This window comes from Equus caballus, chromosome 1 (genome assembly GCF_041296265.1).
Source record: "Equus caballus isolate H_3958 breed thoroughbred chromosome 1, TB-T2T, whole genome shotgun sequence".
NCBI classification, from domain to species: domain Eukaryota; kingdom Metazoa; phylum Chordata; class Mammalia; order Perissodactyla; family Equidae; genus Equus; species Equus caballus.
In genome coordinates, this window is record NC_091684.1 from 166,433,265 (window position 1) to 166,460,860 (window position 27,596).

At 39.1% G+C, this 27,596-nt stretch overlaps 1 protein-coding gene across 9 annotated transcripts in view; it reads right to left on the reverse strand.

The window, feature by feature from the left end:
* The window catches only part of FMN1 (formin 1), a 385,713-nt gene that overhangs the window by 25,000 nt on the left and 333,117 nt on the right, over window positions 1-27,596 (reverse strand). For all 9 annotated transcript variants that reach the window (XM_070239334.1, XM_070239339.1, XM_023620627.2 and 6 more), the window contains 2 exons: window positions 13,764-13,815; window positions 8,688-8,837 (listed from right to left, as the gene is read on the reverse strand). In XM_070239334.1, the coding sequence (XP_070095435.1) occupies window positions 8,688-8,837; window positions 13,764-13,815 (202 nt within the window). The remainder of the gene's footprint in view (window positions 1-8,687; window positions 8,838-13,763; window positions 13,816-27,596) is intronic.

Consider the following 27,596-nt stretch of genomic DNA (forward strand, 5'->3'; position numbering starts at 1 on the left):
TCCTTTTGGGTTTTGAAACCTGTACTGCCTACTGAGTCTCACCAAAAACTTGAACTGATCAGAGCCTGTTTGCATGGGTGACTAAAACAAAAAGGGTGAGCAGACAGGCGAGATTGTATGGGCAGGCAGCCCTGCCGGCGCCCCTCAAATCATACTACCCAGGCAGCCCCCTATTCCACCTATTCTATGCGCAAGGTGGGAGCTGTCAGGAGTCCCACAGATAAGCAATTTGGAAATATTCTAGCTGAACGAAGGAGACTTACTTTGGGTTTCCATTGCTGTCTGCCAAGCTAGGCAAATAGAGTGTGGACAGATGCTCTTTAAGGTTCTTATTTGAGCTCCAAAGAGGTCTGAGGCTTGGCACAGCCATGAATCCCAAGAATCTTCACTTCCTTGTTTTTCTCTAGCTTTTTTTCTTTTAAGATAAATTGAAAGTAATACAGTCAAGAAGAGAGAAGGTAATTATTTTTACCCCATTAACTAATCTTCCTTGTTCTGATCATGTCTATCCTCTTTAACAAAGCTAATAAGATTTCAGATGCTTGAGCAAAGGCAACCCATATGGGATATATTTGGAGAATTCTACCACCAAAATACAAATAAATAGGATGTCTCATCTATCAGCAGCAGACAGCAAATTCTATAATCAATTTCAGCGTGGCAAAAGAAAACAGCGATTGCTTATTTGTTCAACAAATATTAATTGAACACCTACTATACGTTAAGGAACTACAAGGTGCTAGAGACAAATGAAGTACAAGATATGGCCCTGGTCTTCTAGGGTTTACAATTTATTTAAGAGAGAAAATGTTTATCACTAAATAAATGAAAAAGAAGTCACTAACTCCAAAATTGAAAAGTCAGTAACCCCCAAGAACTTTGGAGGGAAGAGAGCTCACAGAGATTGGGGAAGCTTTGTGAAGGAGGCAGTATGTGATCACTAGATTAAATTCTTACAGAACAGGGTCTCAAAGCTTGTACAGCACTTAACACATAATAGATAATTTTTACACATGTGTGTAAATCAAGCTAACTGCTGCAAATTTATATTTTGGGAATGCAAAATGCAAATACATGAGAGACGATGTGGACCGAGCACTCAGGGAAGGATGCACAGAAAAGATCGCAGTTAGGCTGGCCCCAGAAATCACACAGTATGATTCCTCCAAAACGTGTGTTTGAGTCTCCCAAGTCCAGGCCTTTGCCATGCGGTCTCCAAGATGTCCTTACCCCTTTCTTCTCTACGTAGCTGAATTCCCTGCAAATTTCTAATGTAAAATCACAGGAAATCAGGGCTGGAAGAGATCTTCAAGATCACCTATGTCTAGCAGTTCCTAAACTTGGCTGAATGTAGTAAGAATCACTGGGGAGGTGTCCTTCTCCCTCCCACCTCCAAAGCTGACCCAATATATTTAAGCAAGGGATGAGTGAGGCCAAGGCATTTATTGAAACCACCAAACAAAACGAATTCTTCCTCTGCCATCTCTGTGGGGAGCTTTCTAAAACTGCAGCTCCCTAGACGCCACCCCCTGGGATTCTCATTCTGTAGATGTATTTATTTTTTACAAAGCTCTCCAGGTGATTTGGAAGACCTGCCAGATTTGAGAGCGACTGATTGTCAATATTCCCCCACTGGCTTCTGAGTCCTCTCTACAACTTTCTGCCCAGAGACGTTCTGTTTAGGGCTAAACATCTTCCCCAAACCTTCCCTAAGCCTCCACATTTCTTTGGGATCATTTCCTCCTCCAACCTCCTACACCACGCAGGATCTTCAATGTTCACTTAATATCATGTCATACCACGTTGTGAAGTCCTTTCTACATCAATAAACAATTATTAGGCTCTGTGCTGGAGGATGCACCATAAAAGATGCAACAAGGAACAGGTTTATGTCCAAGAGGTGGAAAAAGACACACAGACTTCTAAAATAACAGGTTGGAATGAATGAAGTGCTAAAGGATGGTAAGAAAAACATGCTGTCTGAGACCAGAAGAAGAGGTAGTTGTTCCTCTTCAGGGCATTTCAGAAAATTTCAAGAGAAACTGATTTGGACATAATCCTTAAAGGATGACTATAATTTGACCAGCAGGAAATAATCAGGGACAATGCAGTGTAAAGGCATCATTCAATGACAACACAAGGCCAGAACGTGCCGGTGTGAGAAACAGTGAGTCCCCATGGTGGGTACATGTGGAATGAGGATATGGGAAATGAAGTTGGAAAGTGAGTTAAGGGCAAGTTTTTGGAGGCTCATGCTCTACTTTGGGAGGGAATATGGAATACTCAAAAGAGCTCAAGCTTTAGCATCAAATAAGACCTAGGTCTTTATCCCGCATTCTGTTGCTTACTAGTGAAACTGTGACATTGGCAATTCCATGCTTATCTGTGAAATAACAATACACCTTCTTTTTAGGGCTGTTGTAACGACTCAGCAATACTTAACAAATATAAGTACCAATCACGGCTAATTCTCTTCCCTTTACTTCATCAGTGCTAGAAAAAAAAACCAGAATATGCTTAAAGAAATAGATGTGATCTAACTTCTGTTTTAGAAAGACAACTGGATGCAATATTAAGGGACATTGAAGAGGAAATAGAAAAACAATAGGGAAAGAGAATAGTTAGAAAGATGTTTCAATAATGTAGGTGAGCGATGAGGTCCTGAACTAGGGCAGAATCATTGTGAAGACAGGGTAAAGAAGAATAACCACCAAGAAGGCAAAACCGAGCAGTCAGCAATAGGTGGAAAATGAATCTTGTAGCATAAAAGATGATTTGAGTTTCCAGCCTGCTTCTTTGCTACTAGGAGGATAGTGGTGCAACTGAAAGTCAGGGAAGCTAAGAGGAGTGGGCCTCAGTTGAGACAGAATATATTCTACTTGGGACACACTGAATTGCAGATGAAGGCTGGTCATCCTGTGGAAACATTTAATGTGCAGTAGGAGATCTGAGTCTAAGACTTAGAACTAAGAGGTTGTTCTGAGTAGAAGAGGCCTTGGCAAAGAGGTGCTAAGTGAAGCTGTGAAAATAGTTGGGACTAGCTAGGGAGAGTGTATTGAGCAGAAAAGGGGAACACTGAGATCTGAACCTTGAGGAAAGTCCACACTTAAGGAATAGGAGAAAAAGGGGAGTTAATGAAGGAGACGGAGGAGGAGTGGTCACCTTTGCAGAAAGAGACCCAGAATACTATCAGGGCAATAAGGCATCTCAAGGTGGAAGAAACTATTATAAGCGTCAAAAGCTAGTAGTGGCAAGGAGTTAGAAAGAGCCATTGATTTCACGGTTAGCAAAGGTGGCAAACACTGCTAATGGTCTCAACATCCATTTCTCCTGCTCTCTCCAGTAACAGAACCCATCAGTCTTTAGCTGGGCACTTGGCTCCCAGATAAGGTTTCCTGGCTTCCATTGTGTGTAGCCATGAGATTAAGTTTTGTTCAATGAAATGTGTGTACCTTCCAGGCCACGCCCTTGAAAGGAGAGGGTGTGCCCTTCTTTCCTACCGGCAGGAGCTCAGCCGTAGTGGTGTTAGTGGATGTGATGTGAGCCACCTTCAACCTTGTGAATACGGACCACACCTGAATGATGGCCACCACAAAAGAGAAGGAACCTGGGTCCCCAACATCTAAACAACTTGCACTCAGATTGTTAGGCAAAAGTAAAATAAACTTTTCTTGTTTAAGCAGCAGTTTATTTTGGTCCTTGTTATGGCAGCTGAGGCTTTATCCTTACTGATACAGGAAGGAGGGAGGGTGTGTTAAGGAGACAGAAGTGAGAATGAATATAAACTCTTCTTTTAAGAAGCTAGAAGGGAAAGGAGAGAGACAGAAGGACAGTTTCCAGAGGAAAGAGGGTCAAAAGAAGTGTTTTAGTTTTAAAATCAATGATCCTAGAATTCTTAACATTTTAAAGTCTACTGTCCTCTCTCCTTATTCATGACATATTTTTAATTTTGCAGAAGTAGTTTTAAACTCATTGGTTGGGAAATAAGCAGGTTGGATTCTTCGTGATTATGATAGTTCTCTTTATAAGTTAGCTTTTTGGGACATTTAGTGTTTTGCCAACTAACTAGGGGGTGATTATTTGTTTTATTAAAGGGCTCCCTTATAATATGAAGCTTCTTAGCAGTTAAGTGTATACAAATCATTTAATCACCTAACAGAGGGCTAGGGAAAAGAAAGTTAACTTGTTAGAAGTTACTGTAATGATCATGTATGTGTGTCAGCAGGAAAGCAGAAGTCAATAAATAAAAATTGTACTTTATGGAGCTTTGTTCAGGAATAACTTTATCACAGAGAGAGAGGAATTCCTGCAATGTCTACACTGCAATCAATGGGTCTTTTGTGGGTTGAATGACAGCCTCTCTAAGTCCCCAACTCCTGGTCATAAAGTGACCTGAGCAGTAGGGAGCTTTGAGAACAGTTTTTGGGATAACCCCACAACAGCTCTGACATATCTGCTGTGAAGGGTATGGCAGTTACATAATTAGCCAAATAGCTGCAAGTAATATACTTAAAACAAAAATCCTATTGGTATTTAGCTGAACTAAAAAACCAAAGTAACTATCCATTCCCCTATGGTGCAAATTACAGTTATGTGTAAAATGAAATTTCTTATTTGCATTTCGCATAAAATTCACTCATTACTTACCTATTATGGGTTTTTTAAATGGCACTTCTAAGGTTCGCTTTGGCTTAAAGTGAATTATTCGCCAAGACTTTATTCCTGGAGACATGAATCCTCTGGGATTTCTTCACCTTTTGCAAATTCATAGTTCACTTTGTGGGTAGTAGTGGTTTGTGGCCTCTATGTGTGCATGTGTGGGACATGTGGGATGTAGTCGTAAGATAAACCTAAATGGTGGAAAATTTCATAAAGAAGGGTCCTATATCCCAGAATAATTAAACAGAAAACAAGTAAAGAATAGTCAGTAAAGGTAGCAGCAAAAATTAAGTTACCTCTTTGCAATAACGCATATGCTTGGATAATCTGTAGATTTAATAGGTGGAAAAACGTGTGTTACAAAAATCATTGAAAGTTTGGATATCAAGAGGCACAAATACAAAAGTGCATGAAAAAGTAAAATTAAGGCAAAGCTGCCTCTGAGAGTAAAAATCTTGATGAACTTTATTAAACCACTAAATGCAATGTTGGACACACGTGAGCAGAGGAAAATCAATAAAAAAAAAATATGGTGTTCAAGAAAAGAACTGGGGACATAAGGCCAAGTAGCTGTAGACATTTACTAATTCCAAGAGGGCAATGAAAATTCTCCCTCACCCCAAATCTCTCCCCTACTCACCACCAGACCTTGGCTTGAAATATCTTCTAATATACTCCCTAATGAACTCAAGAGCAAAGGTGAGGGGCATTATCTCAGAAATAAAAGACACACTTTCTCAGAACATTAGAAAAGTAGTTTCTCGATTCATAGAGATTTAGAGCTAGAAGAGATCATAGTAAACACTTAGTTCCTGCTTCATTCCAATACATACATTTAACAGATGTGACAATTGGGTGCCCCAGGCAATAAGCGACTGGCCCAAGAGCACATGGGAAATTAATGGCACAGAAATGCTGGTTTTCAACTCTCTATGTAGAGGTCTTTTTTACACCACTGAGCACTACCTGTACTCAGAAGGAGTAAGAGAAGGACTTGCTACATTTCATCGGAGGATGAGTTCTGGGACTAGGGTCGCAAGAGGACTGAGTGGGTCTCAGACTAAAGCTCTAGGGAGTGGGGCATTCTGGATTTGTGCTTGGTCACAGAAGTTTGCTATTTTGCCTATATTGGTTTAAATGCCAAGGAAAGTTTATGCCATTAATATACCATCGTATAGTAGCTTGCTCTTCTACTGTTAGAGTTAATCAGCAGATAATGATAGGGTTTGTTGATTACTCACGAGGCACAAGAACATTGGACATTTTTATACAGTCATTTGCATGTTTAAAGATTGTTTTGGGTTTCACAACGGGCAGTTGTTACCCTGCTACGGGGCTAGGTCAGCTCAAGTTTGCATCAAGCTAATGTGTATTCATGGAAACTACACTAAGCAGAACAAGAAGTAAATATCCTCTACCACGTAAAACTGACCTCAAATCGCCTGAAGTAGTTTTCGACACTTCCACTTCATTTTGAAGTGAATATGTCCCTTTGAAAATCCTACTATTGATCCTTAATTTTTCCCAGTGATATTCGGGGGTTTGGTTGGCCTTCAAATATATCTAAAAGTCGAGTAGGTGAAATTTCTTGTGATGAGATCCCAAATTACAGTTTTTTTCCCCTAATAATTACAAGCTATCAGGTTTTCATTTGGTTATGAATTTGATTTTTGAGGATGTCTTCGTACTATGCTATGTAACCTCCTGACATTTACTGTTGTTGGAATTTACTGTATTTCTGGGAAATGTATAATCAAAAATGACAACATCAAACCTCATTAAACAGATGTCAAAATAAAGCAATCATATTTTTCTCATTTAATTATAATAGAAGAATTCAAGTTAATTTGCTTATTTTACCATAATGAATACATGATTCCAACATTTTAAAAGCTAAAATCCTTAGGAGATACAGGACAATTTTAAAAAATCCTCATTTCACTAGAAAACCCTGGATATTAACCAGTTTCTTTAACTGGATGAACAGTAATACACATAACGTGCTAACATTTCTTAACAAATAGAATTTTTGTAAACAAGCTGCTTCCAAAAATATTTTATGAGCCATCATTAACTTTCAGAGATGTTGTTTATGTTGGGAACCTTGGTGATCCATCTCACAAAGCATGGCTGGAATGAAGAGACCCCTGAAATTGCTAAATGAGAAGAACTGAAAAGGGTCCTGTGAAGTCATGACCCTTTAAAGGTGTTGGTTTACAGAGTGCGAAGTGGGTAATTCACCAGCTGCACCCAGGAAGCAGCACTGAAAATACCTATGGCTAGCAATCAGAGAAAATGTTACTCTGAAGGGCGGTTGGATACCACCACGACTGCTGACACACAGTTTGGTCTAACTTCTGTTGATAGGGAAAAACTCCTGATTTTGGAACACAGTTCAGTATTTCAACAGAAGATTTCTAAAATGCAAAGTGATTAATTACCCTCTCTGTTCTTTTTTTGGACCATTTTTTAGGGCTTTCTAACTACAAAGACAAATTCACTAAGGACTATGCTCAAAATCTGAGGTGCAAACATGTTAAGCAAAGGCTGTACATTCAGGGCCCGCTGCTGGATCTCCTGGTCTTTAGGTGTAGATGTGGAGAGCTGACTGGCCAGCTGCTACCGTGTCAGAGGGAGAGGCACTTGCCTTGGTCACTTCTCTAGGAGGCTCAAAGGACACAAAACTTATTCCACAGGAGCTCATTTTAGCCAAATGGGTTAAATAAGTGATTACAAGACAATAGCAATGAGTTGAGTGTCAAGATTTTTAGGATTTTTTCTCATGTTACTATCAACAATCTATTTTCTAAAGCATGTCACAACTTTTCTCTGCTTCAGTTTATCTGTATGATGGATATACTCAGTTTAATTCCATGTTCCCAAAGAGGTGATGGTGGAATGATGTGTTGATAAATATTGTTAAAGCTCTTTGACGTCTTTAGAAAGAAAAGCAGCTTTCTTTTTCTCAGGGAAAAAACTCCCTGAGAAAATATTCAGAGACTCAGTAATACTGGGTCAAAAATCTCTAAAGCTTGACCCCCTTAAAAATAGCTTTTTAAGGTGAAACATATTATTGTATAGTGTGTGTATGTGTGTCTAAATATCTTATGTATATGCCATTTTGCTGGTTACTAAGAACAAAAATACTGAATTGTGGAATTTGAGGTCGCAATGTTTAGTGAGATATAGATGCTATAACTAAATAAACCATTTTCCTTAATTTGTAGAATTTCTTGATCTCCTACACCACTTTGAATGACACTCTCATACATCTGTTCTGCAGGAGTAGTAGCAAGCCCTGTTTGAAGTTTAAATTCATGACACCCTTTGTAGCACAGTGGCGACCTGATCAAAACAGTGATCAACAGAAATGCTTTTTGCTGATAAACAGGGCCAAATTCAGTCTCTTTCTAAGGAGAGCGAACACACACATACACACTCTCTCTCCCTGTATTCAGAGCCGAGGTTTTTCTTCTACCCCCAACTAATAAAATCAGGAGGCTGCAATGAGGCCGAGCGGCACGCAGTTTGATGTCCTCAGCAGGATACAGGGAGTCAGAAGTGGCGCTGTAAATCCAGAGCGGGGCTTCAACACGGTGTTAAGTGTGGCCCGAGTCGCAGAGATTTCCCTTTGATGCAAGTTCAGTATATTAATGGGAAAGGCATTCACTTTTATTTGTCTGTACTGTCTGCGACAGCGAGGCTGCCTCATTTAGCCTGGGCCAACATGAAAATACACAGAGAAGCAATCTGTTGCAAATTAGCACAGCTCCCCTTTCATTTACTAGCTAGTAATTGGAAGGGGTTAAGAAAGTGTAACTTATCGGATCACGTGAGTGTATCTGCTTGTGCGGACAGCAAGCCTCCCCCGAATTTCCCTATGAACCCTGAGGCCATAATCCTTCTTCGATGTCTACTTGATCTGAAAGACAACACTGACACGTGTGAAATGTGCACACTTTGTTCGGTTTCAGAGGCAGTCTCCTAGACTCCTGACGGGGGTATTAATGACTTTATTAGAACCTTACCTCTCTTTAGATATGTTTTTACTTTCCCGTTTCCAAATCGTCTTGAAGTCACTGCAGAACTCATACCACACCATAAACACGTAGTTGGGTGTGATCTCCTTCTCACCAGACTTTGGCTTCATCCCAAAATATCCTACTGTTGTTTCAAAACTGCAACAGGTAGGAGAACAAACAGAGTGAGGTAGAGGGTGAGAAACTGTCAACATCAACACCCATTAGGGTGAGGAGAGGGGACGCTGGGGGTGGTTCCCACATGTTCATTCTCTAACAGAGGAGCCCCGGTTCACAGTCACTGCGGCTTATCCTAAGCCTCAGAAAACCTATCTGTTCAAGCCAATTTTCCAAGAAATTCAACTTGCCTGGGGATACTCCTGGGCCTATCTTATCTGTAGTAAAACCAGCATGCATAATTCCAAGAAGATACGTAGGTAAAACTTTGAGTTTGTTCTTCATCTCAAATCCATGTCATTTACTTGCTTTTCAGCTTAAGTTTAATGATTACACGTAACACTGATGACAAATTGATTCTGTAGCATTAGCAGTTGTCAGTTAGATAGCCCATTGGGAATAATTAATCTCTAGAGTGTTTCATGGAAAATCAAGAGACTTCTATCCTCATTCTGGGATCCATTAGGTTTGTAATCTTGGGTCAATCACTCAGCATTAGACTCAATTTTCTCAAGGGTAAAATAAGAGACTTAGGCTGTATGATCTTTGAGAAGGGTACATTTTAAAGCTTGACATGATACAAGAATATAAAGCTCCCGTGTACAAAAAGAGACATAATAGAGGGCATAGCAAGATTTGGATGAAAAACCACCTCTGGTCTAAAAAATGATCTCCAATCTGGTCAGAAAAGAATCCAAGTTTTCCGAAGTAGATTCCCAGATATCACTAAGAAGCCCCTGACCCACCCCATGGAGGCTCACTACACACCAGAGTCCTCTGGCCTCCCAAGCAGCCCTTCTTGGAGGCACTAGCTTTGCAGCAATTTATAGCTCTGCACTCAATCTTTCCCTCCACCTACCCCCATCCACCCCCAAGCCTCACATACTCATTTGCCATGAGCAACAACACTTAAATAAATGGCCTCCTTTTCTAGGGTGTTGGAAACTAATCAAAGCAGGAATGGCTGGCTAGGTTTATTACTCAATGCTCTATCATCTGTTCAGACACAGGATTTTTTTTTTTGTGGCCATCCTGAATACTGAGTTTCTAATGGAAATCTATTCAATGGCGATTGTAAAACCCTGAAGCCCCGTTACCCTTATGGAGCACACTTTCATCTCATTCTCAGTTATTGGGCAATATGTATCTCATAAGATTTTATCACATTTCACAGATGAACTGTTAATTGATTCCATGGCTATGACTAGGCGAGATCCAAGCTGGAGCTGCAGCTTTCAGTCCCATAAATTCTTTGTGCTTCTGTAAATAATAAATCTGTTTTTAATGCAAATTAAAACTACTGGTCAGGGAATTTTAGCTCCCAGTTATTAAAAGACTGGAAGTGCATAAGTGGAGAAAGGCAATAACTGCAGTAACTTCTTAAGAGACTCTCTTATAATTCCAAACATACATATTTTGGAGCAAAACCAGTAATGGAAGAAAGTAGCAACGTCCACTTTTGCCCCAGACACAACTCCTAATTCTGTGGCAGTCAAAATACTGATAAAACCAAACGTACACTCCATGGCATACACTTTTCTTTCATTCAAAATGAAAATTATATTGATTGCAGCATGGAAATATATAAGTCGAGAGTTATCTAACCCATAGGAACAGGCTATGAATTTCTTATAGAGTCATGGGCTTTAGTGTTGGAAGAGACTTACATCCACTCATCCAACATTCTCATTTCACAGATGAGACAAAAGAGACCTGGAAAGACTGAATGACTTTATTCATTGGCAGAGCTGGGCCTACAACTTAGGTCCCCTGATTCTCAGCGAAATGCTTTTTCCATTCTACCTTTCTGATGCTGATGCTCGCTGACACAGGCATTTAAGAAGTAAAATATCATTTTTTTCTGTCTCCGCTTTAGACACGGTTGTCCCCCATATTATACAGAATGTGTATTACCCCCAGCAGAGCACATTATTTCTTCCTTTTTCTTATGCTCAGTTTCCATACAGAGACATACTTATTTGTGCATTAATAGAGAAGAGAAAGTCTTTCCCTTTTAATATTCAGAGAAACAAATTCTCTTTCTAATTTTCCAGCAGGATACAGTGAAGAGCACAGAAACTCCAGTTACTGTGCATGATGGATCACCTCAGCATCTCTGGCATTATTTGGAGTCTAGATTGTGAGACCAAGATATTGCAAATACTTCTGCAGTTTTAGAGAATGACAGCATTGTTTGTGGGTTATCCCAGAACTTGCGAAAAGCATGTCATCATCCTGGGGGCCTTGCTTTTCCCAACTCTAAACTGAAGCTAACCATGTACTCTTACCACCTCTCCCCCTGGGGATTTGTGAGGCCCTGCTTGCTAACCCTCAAAGGCGATGAAAACTAAAGGAAATGCCAAATTTCAGCATTTTTTCTCCTATGTGTTTTAGAAATTAAGAAAACAAATGAGCCTTTTCGGAAGAACCAAAGCCAGCAGTCCCAGAGGATGGCCTGGCTTTGGCACTCTGCAACTTTGTCAAAGATGAAGTCGCTCTGTGGATGTGCCTTAATTGATTTTGGTATTATCCCTTTGTTCAAGGAAAAGCTAAAAGCTACAATATGAACCTGCAACGATCTGATAAGGTCTCGACTATTGTCCTCTCCAAACAAAACTCTCTTCTTTTCAAATTCAATTTTGATTCCCAGAAGACTCGGAAAACTTTCTGAAATTTGGGCATGAAGACTGCTGATATTTAATGACTAGGAGAATTTTCTCCAAGAGAGTAAAGAGCAATCACGCTTTTTGAAATTTTTGTCAGCAGTTAACTCTAAAATAGCTTTCAACTTTTAAAAGATTGATTTCTAGTCATATGTTCCGTTCCATAAAACTTTCTTACTTCACTCTAAACTACTCCCTGACTCCTTTTCTCTCCACTATAATTCCTTGTCTGATTTGTATCTTTTTAGTTCAGCTAAACATTTTAAAGTACAGACAATGATTATATCAAAGAGCCCATAGCAAAATGAACTGTTTTACTTTTACAGTGTCGAGATACCAAAGCGGAACACATCCACTTATTGTTTTACATGCATGCCTTCAGAAACTGCTTAGGAAAAGCAAATATTCCTTAGCCTCAGAGTAAACTGTTTCTCTTGAGAAGAAAACATAAGAATTTACTGAATCTCACACGAATATTGCAACACTGACCACCAACCTCCTTAAAGAGTGTAAGCAAACAACTGTGGTTTCTGCATTAAAGATGAGATCTAACATATTTCATGTATGACATGAAAGCTAGACTACCTTCACCACAAAGTCACGGAAAACGCTGACAACCAAAATTTATGACCCCCCTCAGCATAGCTAATGCACAGCAGCAGCTTCGGCCCCTCTAAGGTGGGCCCCCCTTTCCTTAAGCAAGGATCTTGAAGAAGTATTAGAAATTTGACATCTACCCTGGAAAGCAAATTTCTGTTTGGCCTGATACCAATGCGCCCTTGTTGATGGTCTCTTCTGAACATGCTGGATATTTCTACAACACAGACATACTCATTTTACAGACTGAGGAATGGAAGGTTAATATAGGGGTAAGGGCAATAAAGGGGCACAAAAATCTACAAACATAACCATGTGATTGTCTCAGTTTCAAAGATGATCATGCTAGGATGATAATCATGATTCAAGAACATGACTATGCTTAGAAAAAAGCAAGATTTTTGCAGATGAAAGCAAGACCTTAATCTTGCTTTCATCTGCATTTTAACTTTACTGGCAATTACAATGGGAAGCAGGGCAAGATGTTGGCGCCTGTCAAAGCAGAGCAGATAGCACTGTCCATAGGCTTTCAAAACTCTTGGAAATTGTGGCTAGAAAGGAGGAAAATGGTTCATTTCTAGAGTCAGCTCATTTGCATTTAATAAACTTCCATCCTTACACATTTGTCAAACTCATTTTTCCTGATATGCTGTTTCCTGCCCTTATCACTTAATTTTTTAGTACATTTAGAATTGGTACCAGCAAAATTTATCTCAATTTTCTGCCCTGAATATGAGAATGCTTCAGTGTATTCCCATTCACCCTTCCAAGAGGGAGGGATAGCCAAGTTGACCAATCTGGGCACCAGACAAAAGAAAAATCCCTATAAGTGATCACAGCCAATGATTATCGAGTGAGGTGGATGGTTCCACTTTGGTGTCTATTGAGAGAGAGAAGAGCAAAGAAGAGGCCTGAAGTGGGTGAGAGGCCGACTAGAAGACCTCTGAGGTCTCTTCCAACTTCTGGGGGAGTTTTCCATATATAGACGTCAGTCCCCTCTCACTTGTCCCTTGTTTACAATATCCCCTAAGATCTGAGGAAAGACATAATAAGTCTCTGAGCTGTTTGTAATAATTCGTTTAATCTAGTGGTAATACTAAGAAGGATCACATTGTTCCTAACTTTCATGAAGTGGTTCAGGAGTGGAGTAATGGAGCAGAGGCAACTGGATGGAAATAGTGCCATGATGTGTGAGGCATATTGAGTTACTTCTGGATGATTCTTTGCTTCCTGAGGAAAAATATTCCCAAGTCCTGTTACAATGCTTTCACTCTAGCTCTCCACAGAACCATATTGCTCACGGATGCATAGTCTTAACAACTGGAGCCAAAAGAATGGCTAGTCAGACATCATGCTAAGCAAAATAAGCCAGTAATAAAAGGAAAATTACTGTATGATTCCATTTACATGAGGCACCTAGAGTAGCCACAATCACAGAGACAGAAAGTAGAATGATTGTTGCCAGGGGCTGGGGGAAGGGGTGATTGGAAGAGTTATGGTTTAATGGGTACAGAGTTTCATTTGAAGAAGACGAAAAAGTTCTGGAGATGGATGGTGGTAACAGTTGCACAGCAATGTAAATGTACTTAATAGTAATAAAAAAAAGAACGGCTAGTCAAAGAATTGGGGCAAAGTCAGAGGTGCTTACCTTTTCTGTGCATTCTCCAAGTGACTTTCTTCCATTTTATGCTCTTTTTTGGCTGTGAAAGAGAAACAATTAGAATGAGGACAGTATTTTCTTCCACCATGTCCTTTGCAAAATCTGCTAACTTTCATTACACCCATTCATTATCTAAATAAGTCTGAATTCAAGGGTTGGCAGCACCTACATCACATGTCCTGGAGATAGGACTCAATTCGCTACATCTATCACCGCTGCTTTCTTGATAACAGCTAGAGCCCACGATGACCATATAATTTATTGTTCTCATTGAAACCTTTTGAGATTGAAAGGAAGTGATGTTAATAATTACACCTGGACAAAGGCATAAACTGGAACAATCCTGGTCAGATCTGTACATGTGGTCACCCTGGCTATAGCTGGCCTCTTTGTGGGCCTTGGCACATGCTGAGCACTTTCCTTTGGCCCCCAAAACATAACAAACCCAGCGCGATTTGTAGCAGTTCTGCTCAGATCCAAACAAATTCATGGGAAGCCTTGCACACACTGTCTCTACACCCATCAGCCCCTTTGGCAGTCAGGGGAAGCCTGTGGTCTCCCTTCTCAGAGTAATATTTTTAAATGTATTGCAAAAAATATCTAAGATTACTAAGGAAATCAATGAGACTGAGAAACAATTCTGAATTTACAGATTAAGAACTCATGCCCTGTAGGGACTACTTAATCAGGAGGTTTCATTTTGGGGCTGGTTCTTTTACATTCTCTTCTCTCTAATCAGAAGATAACATTGTTCTGTATGATAATACCACTCTTACACTTTAAAAAATGTCCAGAAAAATAGGCAAGCCATAATGATCTATATGAGCCTTAACACTCCTTTCATTTAAGGCTACAATGATGTAAAAAAATCAATGGAAAAATATCCATCATATTTAGGGCCTAAATTGTGAAACACCATGAAAGGTGTTAAAAGATTTCAAAACATCACCATTTTATTAAGCCTAGCCCCGCCCTGAACTACCTGTGTGACTGTGGGCAAGTCACTCATGACCAAATGCATAGTTATTGCCTCATCTGTCCTATGAGAATAGCCGCACTGACTACTATCACACAGCTATTACCAAGATGAAATGAGATAATACATGCAAAGTGCTTAGCACGTAACATATGATCAATAAGTGACATGACAGATATTATAAGTATCTCATCATCAACTTCATCACTGATTTTAAAACATAAATTTTATCAAGTGACTCCCTGCTCAAAACCTTCCAAAGGCCTCATCCTTGACATAACCTCAAAAGTCTTCACAATATCCCAGAAGTTCCTGCAAGTCTGCTCCCTGGCTCTTCTGTGACATCACCTCCTCTTTCCCATGCTTATTCCTTTACAGCTTCACCGGTCAGCTTGCTGATGCTTGAGCACACTGACCATGTGCCCTGGGGACCTTCGCACTTTGCCGTTCCTTCTCCCTGGGACACCTTGCCCACAGTCTCTGCATGACCGGCTCCCTCACCCCATTCAGGTCTCAGCTCAAATAGCATCTTCTCTGACTTCACTAAATGAAAGATCATCCCTTGCTGGACATCCCCGCCACCACTCCATCTCCTGATGTTACTTTTATCCCACAGCCTCTATCTATGTGACAGACTATTCATTTACCCATTTGTTCATTATATGACAGTTGAACACAAGCTCCAGGAGAGCAGCAACTTCATCTGGCTTGTTTTCTGCTGTGCCTTAAACATGGGATGAATGCCTACATATTAAATAAATTACTTTAGCTTAAAAATGCATATACTGGATAAAGATCACTTAAAAAGAGAGATACAAGGTTTCCTAAACATGAAATTTTATATTTAGAACATGAACATAGGCTAAAGAAGAATGTCAGGCTAAAGTTGTATACTATTAGCTCTAAGTCTAGTAAATTTCCACAAAAATGAATTTTTTATATTAAAACGATTTGTCTTTGATTAGCTACATCATTTTAGGAAGAATTAAGTCATAGTTATGGCCATGATTTGTGGTATGATTTCCCTCCACCCTCCTAGCAGGAATTTCTGTGAATTAGTCTGGTTCTTAGCCAATCAGATCCAGAGAAGTGACCTATGTCTCTCACAGGCTACCAAGTTCCCCCAAATGTGAAACAAACTAGTGGTTTGTTCTCATCCAGTGACTCTTAATTATGTGCATGGCCAAACAAGAGGAAAAATTCCTTTGAGCCCTGAGTGATCTTCCTGGAGCACCTTTGCTGTTCTCCGTCATCAGATGGTTTCTAACTGGCTACTTCCATGCTGTGCTAAGTAGACTGTGGTCAAGCCGTCATCGCATATAAATTTAGCAACAAGAAATACCCTATCCGAACTGAATTAAGCATTAGATAAGATTTTGCAATAGCTCTATGAATATGGTTATTTGGAAAAAAACCAGCATCTGAATGTAAAAAGAGGTAGTATTAAGAGGCAATGCATACCACAGAACCTCTGAGGGTTTTGGGGAAAAGATCCTTTGGGAAAATGAGAACTTAGAGATCTCCATTTTTGCTAAGCAAAGGGCCTATGTACAGATAGAAAAGGCAGCTACTTCCACGCTGTGACCTGGAAGCTCTACTAGCCTAAAATAGTTTTCTCCCACCACAATGTGTGAAATTTCCAACCACGTCATTACACATTTTAAGTCTTCAAAATGCTCTAAGCAACACAGATACATTACTACAAAGAAAAAATGTTTAAAGACTGGAGTCACAAACTCAAATTCTAGTATCACCAACAAATATGGTAATGACAGGTCAAGTGCAAGAATCCTAATATTCTCACATTCTATTCCTAGCTTCTCAACACTGGAATTGAAACAATGTTGGTGCAGGGAGGCCAACAGGGGGTGATAGGGAAATGGGGAGGCCAGTGTCCATCTAAGAGAGGGATGGCACTTACTATTGTTACCAAATCTACTTTTTTGAGAGAAGCTAGGATTTTTAAATGAATATTCTCAACTTAAAAGAAAAATGTTTCAGAAGGTCTGTAGGACAAAGAGAACAATCCTGTTGGCCATATCAGGCTCTGCAAGCTCTGACTTAAGCCTTTAGTAGCTATTGACATGATGACATAGGTGGGTTTGTTCTTTCATCCCATGCACCAGACACTACTTTAGGTGCTTGGGATCCACCTGTGAAGAAAGCAGACAAAGGCTCCCATAGAACTTTCATTCTCGCTGGGGCAGACAATTAAACCTGAGAGAATAAGATCCAGTATAAGTAATTTTTGATAAGGGGGATCAAAAAAATTCCAGAGCATGGATTTTTGCCTAGAGAAGAATTTAGGTGGGTTACTGAATTAGGGGTGCCTGGACAGCCAGAGCATGTTACACAAGTAGTAGGCACAAAAAAAGGAGAGACAGTGTTAAAATTGAAGACAAGTCTTAGATGAAAACTGTCCTTACCTACAACTTTGACTAGCAGTGGTCCTGAATCAACGTATGAGATTTACCTATTCTTCTATTCTACAAAACCACATGGATGGCAGTATTTAGGTGCTCCTTTTTCAATTTAAATTTGGTACTACATGTGTGGTGGTGGGTGGGTAGGCTTCTTGGAAGAGTAAACTTGGAAGAGTTGTCAGATACTGACACAACACTAGGGGAGACAGAGAAATAACAGGCATCCTTGACTTTGCTCTTCTCTCTTGTCTTTCTTTCATGAGAAGCTGTCTCATTGTCTCCAATGAGTTAAATATAATTTTTTTCCAAATAAGGAGAATAGATAAAGTATCTGCTTAGAATGATGACAATCTCACAGTTTAAGACAATAAAAGCAATAAGGAAAACAAGTCAGAGTATAAAAATGAGAAGTTTCACTTAACATCAGTCCTATCTTTCAGACTTCTTAGAGCCAAACACGCACAGTGATGACGGTGAACTTCTGGAAGTGCTCAGAGGAAGCTGAGTGGTAAGTTTGCTTGGTGACCTACCTGTAGCACACTATAACTTTTCTGTCATTGGCAGAACTGTATTGCTTTTCTTAAACTTTAATTTTCTCCATTAAAGAACAAATTTTTCATAATTCTATGTCACAGAAAGAAAGCAACATGGCTTCTTTAGAAGGTGTTTTTTATTCAAGAGAGATTTATGTGGATTTTATTTAATACAGCCTTTACTGAATAAAAACTATCTGCTTTTGTCTAAACGTTCAATGTCTTGAAATTTTGTTTCCTGGTTCATTTGATGGCCTTTGTCTCATGAGTTATCATAAAATCGCCTCCAATAAGAATTCTGAAATTCTTAAATACTGTGGCTTACCAAATGAAGCAGAATGGCCCTTTCTGTTCAATGGTTGTGGCCCTAAGGAATATGAATCAGAACTCAAGATAGTTAAATGCCAAGTTTTAAGCCCAGCTCTGTCACTTAAATGTCACAGACAAGTTGCATGTGTCCTGCATTCCAGTTTCCTCCTCTGTAAAATGGAGACGATAATACTTATGTCCCACGTAGTTATGAGGGCAGAATGAAATGGGCATGTGAAAGTGCTTGACAATGAGAATTTTTGCAATCAAGTCTTTGATGGTCCCATGTCATGTTGAGGCTGCTGGGGGTTCAAGCTTCCAATGGGTCAACTGTTTTGACAAAGATAATGCAGAGGTAGCAAAGTGGAAAGAGCTTGGGCTATGTGTTAGGCGGACCTGAGTTCAATTCCTGCTCTGCCACTTAACTGAGTGACTTTGGGGAAGTCACTTTAACTCCACTGAGTCTTACCCATAAAATTGGAATGATAAGATCTACCTTGCAAGGTGGTTGTGACTATTGGATGTACTGAACATGAGAGATTAACGTAGTGGCTAAACTATGGTAAGAACTCAAAAATGGCAGCCATTTATCATTGATTGACTAGAAGCAATTGCTAGTAGTCACTGTTCTAGTTCTCCAACTTGGGTTGATATTACAAAATTTCAAGCAAATTCTCCTTCCTTTCTTTAGACTGTCCACAACCATCCTCAGTAGATGATAATATTGCTTGTGAACATTTTCAAGTCAGATCAGGAGCCCTCTGCTCAAAACCCCAGTGTTTTCCCACTTCACTCACAAAGCCGAGGTCCTTATCATAACCACAAGGCTCGTCTACAGAAAGTGTTCCCTCTGTCCAACCTAAAGTCATTTGATTTGCTTTTCCAGCCCATTTTGTTTTATTCAATCCTCAGGAGAGAAAGACAGAAACTGATTCATAATTTTGCAAATAACCTGGGAGTCGAGGGGGTAGGCGGGAGGGGAGAGGTGCTTACAACTATTCTCACCTAATTCTTTTTTCCACTTAATGATCATCGAGTTATGTAGTCTTTAACCGGATTACCTGGATCACTTTCCCAACACTAAATGAAAGATAATGATGCAGGAATCTGTTTTAAAAAGCGATGTTAGCAAAGATTCCTTCTTTAAGCTCTAGACCCTTATAATGACCTGTAACAGATTCCCTGTGTTGCACAACAAATCTAGTTCTCTGTATCGCCACCAAATTGCCAACTGAACATGCGAACTGAAGGATGCCGCTCCCCTGCTTAACGTGCTCACTAGCTCCCTCTCTGTCCAGGATGAAATACACTTGCATTGCACAGTAAGCCCTTCACAGCCTGGTTTCTGCAACTTCCCAGTATGCACCCTACGTTCCTATCCAGTGGGATTCCCCTCTGTTCAATCTGTGTTCTTGTGTCTTTATTTTTGGGTACTCTGCTTCCTCTGCTTTGAATGCGTCCTCCTCTCTGCCTTTCTCCCTTCCCCGACATCCCCACTGTAAACATCTTTTCTTTTTTCAAAAACCAAGCTTTAAAGTTATCTCCTCTGTGAAGCCCTCCACATCTCTCCTCCATGGAGAGGGGACCCGCTCTTTCTGTGGAGCTCCAACCACACTGTGCTCACGTAACCCCCATCACAGCCCCATCAGGTACTGAAATCATTTGCTGGCAGTCTGCGTTTCCTACTAGACTGTGCTTCTTGAGGGCAGCAACCAAAATCTATTTCATAGTGTTTCTCTCAACCAACACCTACTATGTACTCCACTTACTTATTTGACAGATGGATAAACCAACAGCAAGGAACCTACACTAACAGAACACAGTCTCTGCTGGGGGACCAGAGCTCACTTCTTGGCACAGCAATTTCTGATCTTCCATTTTCTTTTCTTTTTTTTCCTTTTCCTTTTCCTTTTTTTTGCCCTGAGCTAACATCCACTGCCAATCCTCCTCTTTTTCGCTTGAGAAAGATTAGCCCTGAGCTAACATCTGTGCCAGTCCTCCTCTATTTTTTTGTATGCAGGATGCCTCCACAGCATGGCTGGTGAGTGGAGTAGGTCTGCCCCCGGGGATCTGAACCTGCGGAACCCAGGCCACCAAAGCAGAGCGTGGGGAACTTTCACCACTTCGCCACAGGGCCGGGCTCTCTTCCATTTTCTTCTTGCAACAAAACAGAAAAGAGTCCAGTAGTATCAAAGGATGAGAGAGTACTATTTTTCATCCTTTACATCCTGTTTTAGATTTATACATTATTTATATTGATATATCACAGGAAGAAATAACATTAACCCTTGAGTTTCACCTATATCAGACTGAATTTTTAGAATATAGTAATTATGAAAAATGTAAAGTTTTTATAAGTAAAATTATACTTCCAGAAGATAATCAGACTAAGAACATTCACCACCTAAATGTACCAAAATATCCAAAATTTTATCCTCAAGAGCGTGGCATTTGTGCACTGAAAGTGGCTGAAGAAGGAGATCACTCTTCAAAGAAAGTGGGGCTTTTATGCCAAACACAATTAAGTCATATTTAAGGACACCCATCTGGGAGGTAGTAAATTGTGAAATGAGGGGAAGGAATAGAGCTTGGAATATCTTCCTAGTATTCTTTACACAGTCTATTACACTTTAATATACCATGGTTTATGGACCTGACATGGTTGGTATAAACCAACAGGACGCACAGTAAAGAAGCTGTTTTTATTACAGCTCTACAAATAGAGGAGCCGGGTGATGCTAACGAGGAAACAAAGGGACCACACTCCACTTCACGTGGTATCCATCTGATGTGAACACAGCGGTCATTTTTCATTTCTTAGAAAATCGCCCCGTCATGCACAGGAGAAAAGAATGCTTTCACCAACAGAGGCAATAGCACACTGACACTGGCAAGAAGGATGACTTTTTAACATTTATTTGAGAGGGGGGGAAATATAAATATATGGAACCACTGAGTTATGGAGAGGTCTCACCCTTCCATCTTTCCTTTTGGCACGCCTTGCCCAAGGAGGATGATATCCTCCTAGCTAGTCTTCCTATTTTGTTAGTTTTCCTGCTTGTGGTTAAACTAGAACGATCACTTCTGGTCTGTCATAGAGTTTTACATTTGCAAATGTCTAGTTGGATTGTAAAGTGGAAGAGCATAAGGTGCTACTTGTGAGATTTTCTGTGTAAGTTGGTGTGAGGTTGCAAAAAAGGCATGATATCAAGGTTCCCAAAATTGGGTATAATTTGATTTGCAGATCACCTGTTGAAGGCTAAAGTGGACTAGTATACTCAGGCTTTTGATGAAACTACCAAGTAAAAGGCATTGTATTAGAAGACTTTGAAGAAGTTTTCAGAGTCAGAAAAATCAAAGGAACCCAGATAAAAGGAGTCTTAAAAGTCATCTAGTCTAACCCTCAGGCTGATGTTTGAGCCAGATCCTCTTGTGTTCAATCAGACCTTCCAGATCTCATCTTTTTCATTATTTTTATCTGCCATTTTCAGTTGCCCTTTATAACTGAACCGGAATATTTTTATGAGCATCAAAGAAAAGCAAGATATTGCTTATCTTATTGTTATTATCTTATTATTATTGCTTATTATACCTAACTTGGGCACCCGGGCCCTTTCTCAACCAAGGTGCTTTATCTGACCTGCAGAACACAGAAAATTATTTGAGCAGCAATTCTGTCTGTCTCCTCCCCACCCCCAATATGTGCAAAAGTAGTACCATTCTAGATGCAGAGGGAGATGCCAACCCATTACATACAGTGGTGGCCTTGGGGTAATAGGGCTTAATTCTCTCAAATGGTTGAAAAAAGTCAGTCCTGATGCAATCAAGCTTGTAAATGATTTATGATCTTAAGTCATTTACATTTTTATATTTCTAAACTCAGACCAGGTAATATTCAAATATTTTATGAAATATCTTTTTGGTATAATAATTTGAATTAAAAAAAAAAAACCTCCCTGGTTATATAACACAAAGAACTATATTATTCCTTTATATTCTGTGATGACTGTAGTAATTATTTGCATAGGTGCTGAGTACAGTTTAAGGGACCACAGTATAATTCTAAGTGTTCATTTGTTTATGCATCTGGTTTGTTCTCTATTGTGACTATTGCAAAAGTAAATGTTTTCTCTATTCACAATTCTAGAAGGTAATCAGGTTACAAGTATAAATGGGATCTAAATGAAGTAAATTTATCCACCATTCACAAGTCAATCCACTGTCAAAGCTTTATGACTCTTTTTTCAATATACCTCTACCTTAGATGAGACTTCTGCCCCCATGGGTGTTTTCACCCAGTCACAATATTGACACAACACTCAACCTTTAGACTTTATGAATTCTGCTCATTTGTCTTAAAGGCAACCATTTAATTAGCTGCTTTTCTCCTCTGCTTCACTGTAGCCCAGTGAAGTCCCTTAATGCTGTACAACTATCTGTACATACCAATTTTTTTGCTTCAAGGTGATATAGATACAATTACTTAAGAAGGATGATAAGACAGTATAATCTATAACCTAGCCATAAACTCATCGAAAAATTTAATTTTATAGAAATGAGAAAATAGATACTCAAGTTGAAGACTTTCTTGGGTTACACTCATAGTCGGTGGTGGAATCCAGGTCTCCTGACTCATAATCCAACATACTTTCCAACACTCCCTGCTGCTTCCCAAGGTGGGCAGTGTTTTTCTCCAGAATTCTCAAACACTAAGGTGGCATCTCGGAGCTGCACCGTACTGCATATTTTCCAAAGGAGTGTATACATCAGAGAGAAAGTGCCAAGATGGAATTTCAGCTTTCACTCTAAATTTCCTGACTCTTGATGCTTTAAAACAGACCATGGGGGTAAAATTTTAGAATGATCCGGTGAGAGGCTCATTAACATTAATGGGAGTCAGGTGGTTGCATTCTCAAACAGAGCCTGAAATTCTCCTTGTCATCTCATCCTCTAGGCCCATATATAACTTTAACTTATCAGCATTAATAGAAGTGACATATCTTTTGTAAAAAGGCTTTTTCTTAGTTATTTTTACAGGTACTTCTAAACAAGCATATTTATAAAATATGATTTTCCCGTAGAAAACAATTATACATAAATCCTGTTTCCTGCAGTGTCTATATTGCCCCCCTGCCATCTCATTCTCAATAGGAAGGCTCAGACCTTCTACAACGCTTTAGAATTTTACAGGGGTCATGGAGGGATAGTGAACTCTGTCCATAGCCTCATCATTCAAGGGGCAGACGCCAAATAAATCATCATTTAGGAAATATTAGGAATTGAAAAGAAGCTAGAATTGTAAAAGAGAGCTGCCTCCATTTTGTTTCATCAAGAAGCTTGGTGAAATTTCAGAGACAATAGGGTGCAGAGTCACGAAGATTTAAAGAATCATTTGGTGACAAATTGCAGGTGTACTAATGCTGGAAGACGGTCTCCTTTCCCAAACAACTCTACCCTGTTCTGGTATTAGCCCTAGCCTAAAGGTGTATAATTTCTGGAAGGCATGGACCGTGTTTTGTTTTGTTTTTTAACTTTGTACTCAAAATGCTTAGCACTTGAGACTATAAACTTAGCGTTACTAAATCAATAACTTGTTGCTCCATTAATTGGTGAGAATGACTACAAAAGCAGCTGCTAGCTTGTATTTCTAAGCAGATTCATGAGCAAAGTGGTAACAGGCTCCATGCTCATTTTTCTCTCTGATTTAAAGTAGTGCTCTTCAAAAGCAAGGGCCTCATTTGTTTTTTATTTCATAGTACTTTAGTACTTGATTTTCAACAAATCTTTCTTTAAGCACTGCATTAACAAATTGCAAAAGAAAAGTTCACCAATTGGCTTCTTTGGGTTTCCCATAGCTGCCTCTGATGACCATCCATGTTATTTAGGGCCATCACTTGGTTCTTTGTACCTCACCTTGTCCATCTGTACATTGGATACAATGAAACCTTACGCTTGAGAACTTTGGAGCTGGAAGAAACCTAAGAAATTACCTAGTGTAAACCTCTTATGCTATAGTTTAAAAGTGAACTAAGTTAAAGGATAGGAGATTGAATAAATATTGGATTTTATGATAATAAAATAGCATACTGGACCATGACCTCTTCAGTGCACCAACCACAGCTAATGGGATTCAAGGACAGTCAGTCCACTGGCCGATCAGTTGCTTATGAAGCAGTTTAATACAACTGGTTGGAATAATCAGATTGACGGTGGTAGCAGTAATGATGGTGATGATGATGATGAACTTTCACTCAGTACTCAGTATGTGCCAGGTAATACGCAATGGGATTTATAGATCATTTAGCCATTTACTCAGGTGGGTTTTTATATTGTAGATAATAGTGGAGGCAAAGCTTCAAATTGCTCCATTACTTTCTAGCTGTTGACCTTGAACAAGTTTAATTTGGCTAAGATTGAGTTTTCTAATCTATAAGTGGAGGTAAAAATAGGATCTGTATTAGACAGCTATTGTAATAATTATAATTAGATGAGATGTTTGTAAGGTGCTCAGTCATTGCATCTGTCACATTAGCTGAATAAATGTCAATTATTACAATCATCACTACCACCACCACCCCACCACAATTCTCAGCTGTCCAATGTTGTCAGTCTTCCACTGACATTTGCTTGTTCAACTTTTCTTGGGTTCCCATGAGACTCATCTGAGTAACTGAGCATCCTGTTTTTCTTTAGTAACATTTGTATGCTTACAATAAACTCCCCAAGACCTGGAGCAAACGTACTAAATAACTCGAATCATGCTTTCAAAGCATATTGTGGGAAAATGATATGACATAACTACAAGTAAAAAAATTCAGAATATACAGCAGTAGATACGGTGTGACTAAAATTATATCAAGAGGTATATCACAGAAATAAATGATATATCTATTAAAAAGAGCAGAAGGTAACACAGCTAAATATTACTGTTCCTATTTCTGTCTCTAGTTGATAGGCTTTTTATTTTTCATATGTTTTTAATTGTTCTTTTGAAGAATTAGCATCATTTAAAATAATCAGAAAAAAGGAACAATAGATGCTGTTTGGAAGCAGCAGAGCACATTGAAAGTGAGTGACTTGCCTAAGGTCACACAACTAGTTTGGGGCAAAAAAGAAAGAACTTGTCCCCTTACTCCAGCCTAGTTTTCACTAAACCACATTGTTATTCTTCACAGAGTCCTGCTTAAAAACTATAAAACTGTCATATCATTACAGAATGGAAAATGTAGAGTAACATGAAGCCATAACAAGTCATAACAAGCATCTGAATGAATAAGTTAAATTTAAATGCACAGTCACCTATATTAAAGTCCCTCTATGTCAACTTCTATGATCTCTATAAAGTAACCTTCCTACATATTTTTATAAATTGTCCAGAAATATACCCAATATGAAGAATGGTTTTAATCACATTTTAAAGACTAAAACTCTGATAAAAAGCCATCATGCGTAGTCAGGGATCTTAATAGCTTAAAATTGATCTTAACTAATCAAAAACGAAGAGAGGAAAAAAAGCCATACTCGTACATCAGATAAAATATAGTATGGCACCCATACCTTTACAAAGGAGATTCTTCTTCATCTAGATCTACTTATACTAAATCTCCGACATCTTTGTCACATAAGACATTTGTTAAATAACTGAAGTGCTCTCTCTAGAAAAATAAGCGTTCAGATGTTTAGTCATGAACATGAATGGACCACCAGAATGTCCAGCAAGTAATCATTGGATACCCACTGCTACCCTTAAACTGGTCTTCTTTTGGAACCCTGGCAAAGGCTAAGTGTACTTAGGAAACTGTATTTACACGCCCACAGTAACTGAAAAAAGTCTAACTTCCTTGATACCTGCTATTGCTTTGAACATCAAACTACTTTATCTAACTCTGTGTGGTGATGGATGTTAACTAGACTTATTGTGGTGACCAGTTTGCAATATATACAAATACCACATCATCATGTTGTACACCTGAAAGTAATACGTTATGTCAATTATATCTCAATAAAAAATTTTTAAGGTGAAAAAAATACTTTATTTTTCTTTCACATAGCCAAGAATTTGTCATAGCTGGGGATTTAAATTGGTCCACTAGAAATGGTAGCCAAGAATTACCATAGCTTCAAAAGTTGTGATGTTACCAAGAATGGAGGTGTGGTCTGTTTCACGGGAGGCATTTCCAAGGGAAGAAAGTACTGGGAGAACTGGGATTCCCAAACAAGATGCTATAGAAGATATTTTCCACATTAAAGGACATTTAATTTGCTCCCTCAGTAGAAGTTACGCAGAAGGACCATTAGCAGAAGTGATGGTTATCAGAGTCAGGAAAAGGAAACAAAGAAATGAGGTTTGGTTTTAAAACTGACCACACTGGCTTGTAAGTCTGCTGGGGTGAAAGTGCTGATGGTGAGTTTAAAAGAATGGGAGGTGGCTCCTCTGGAGTCAACTTCCAACAATAATTGTCATCCTTCTCCCCTCCTTCCCCCTTTTAATAAATCTTCATATTTTCCCCAGATTTTAAAAGTAATAAGTTCTCATCGTAGACCATTTGGATATGTGAGAAAAAAAAAAAAGAAATAAAAAATAAAAATAGTGCATAAGCCTTTCTCTAAGTAATGGCCTCTATTAATATTTGATTCATTTCCATAAACGTAGGTGTATATTTTATAATCACATACTTATTTGTGCTTTTTTTATATAGTCGAGGTCATACTGAACATATAATTCAGCTTCTTGCTTTTTCATTCAACACGTCAAGGCATAGGTCAACTTTTAAAGGAATACTTTTATAGATAATTTATAATTATTGAAAATAATTGTTGAAAAACAAACCTTTATTTCAGAGTGGATATGGAACCTATTCAAGTAACACAAAATAATTTTCTGGAAAGCCAAGATAGCACTTCAAAATGATTTTCTGACAGCAGTTCTTACATGAGATCTTGTAGGAAAAAAATGTTTTGTTTGAAGGACTGCTAAAATATTATTGAATATAAAGCACATTTTTATCTTCTGATTCAACTTGGAAATAATCCATCATTTTACCTTTTAGTAATCTTTTTGTGCCTTAGTAGAGAAATGTTTTAGATGGCTACAAGTATTAAAATCATGTCTAATGCTGCGAAATAAGTTAGAATTTCTGTCCACTACACTTAAGCCTAATATACCTGTTCTGTATTTGGAAAATACAGGATAACAAAAATATCCTTAATAGGGGCTGGCCCCGTGGCCGAGTGGTTAAGTTCGCGCGCTCCGCTGCTGGCGGCCCAGTGTTTCGTTAGTTCGAATCCTGGGTGCGGACATGGCACTGCTCATCAGACCACGCTGAAGCAGCGTCCCACATGCCACAACTAGAAGAACCCACAACGAAGAATACACAACTATGTACCGGGGGGCGTTGGGGAGAAAAAGGAAAAAATAAAATCTTTAAAAAAAAAAAATATCCTTAATAAGAAAAAATATTGAGGGTCAGTATATGCTTGAAAGCAAGTGTGAGGCCTCTGAGCCTATGACAAGCCACACACACACTCCTCATAGGAAGCAGGTCTCCCTTAAAATACTAGGTAAGCTGGAGAAGTGTCG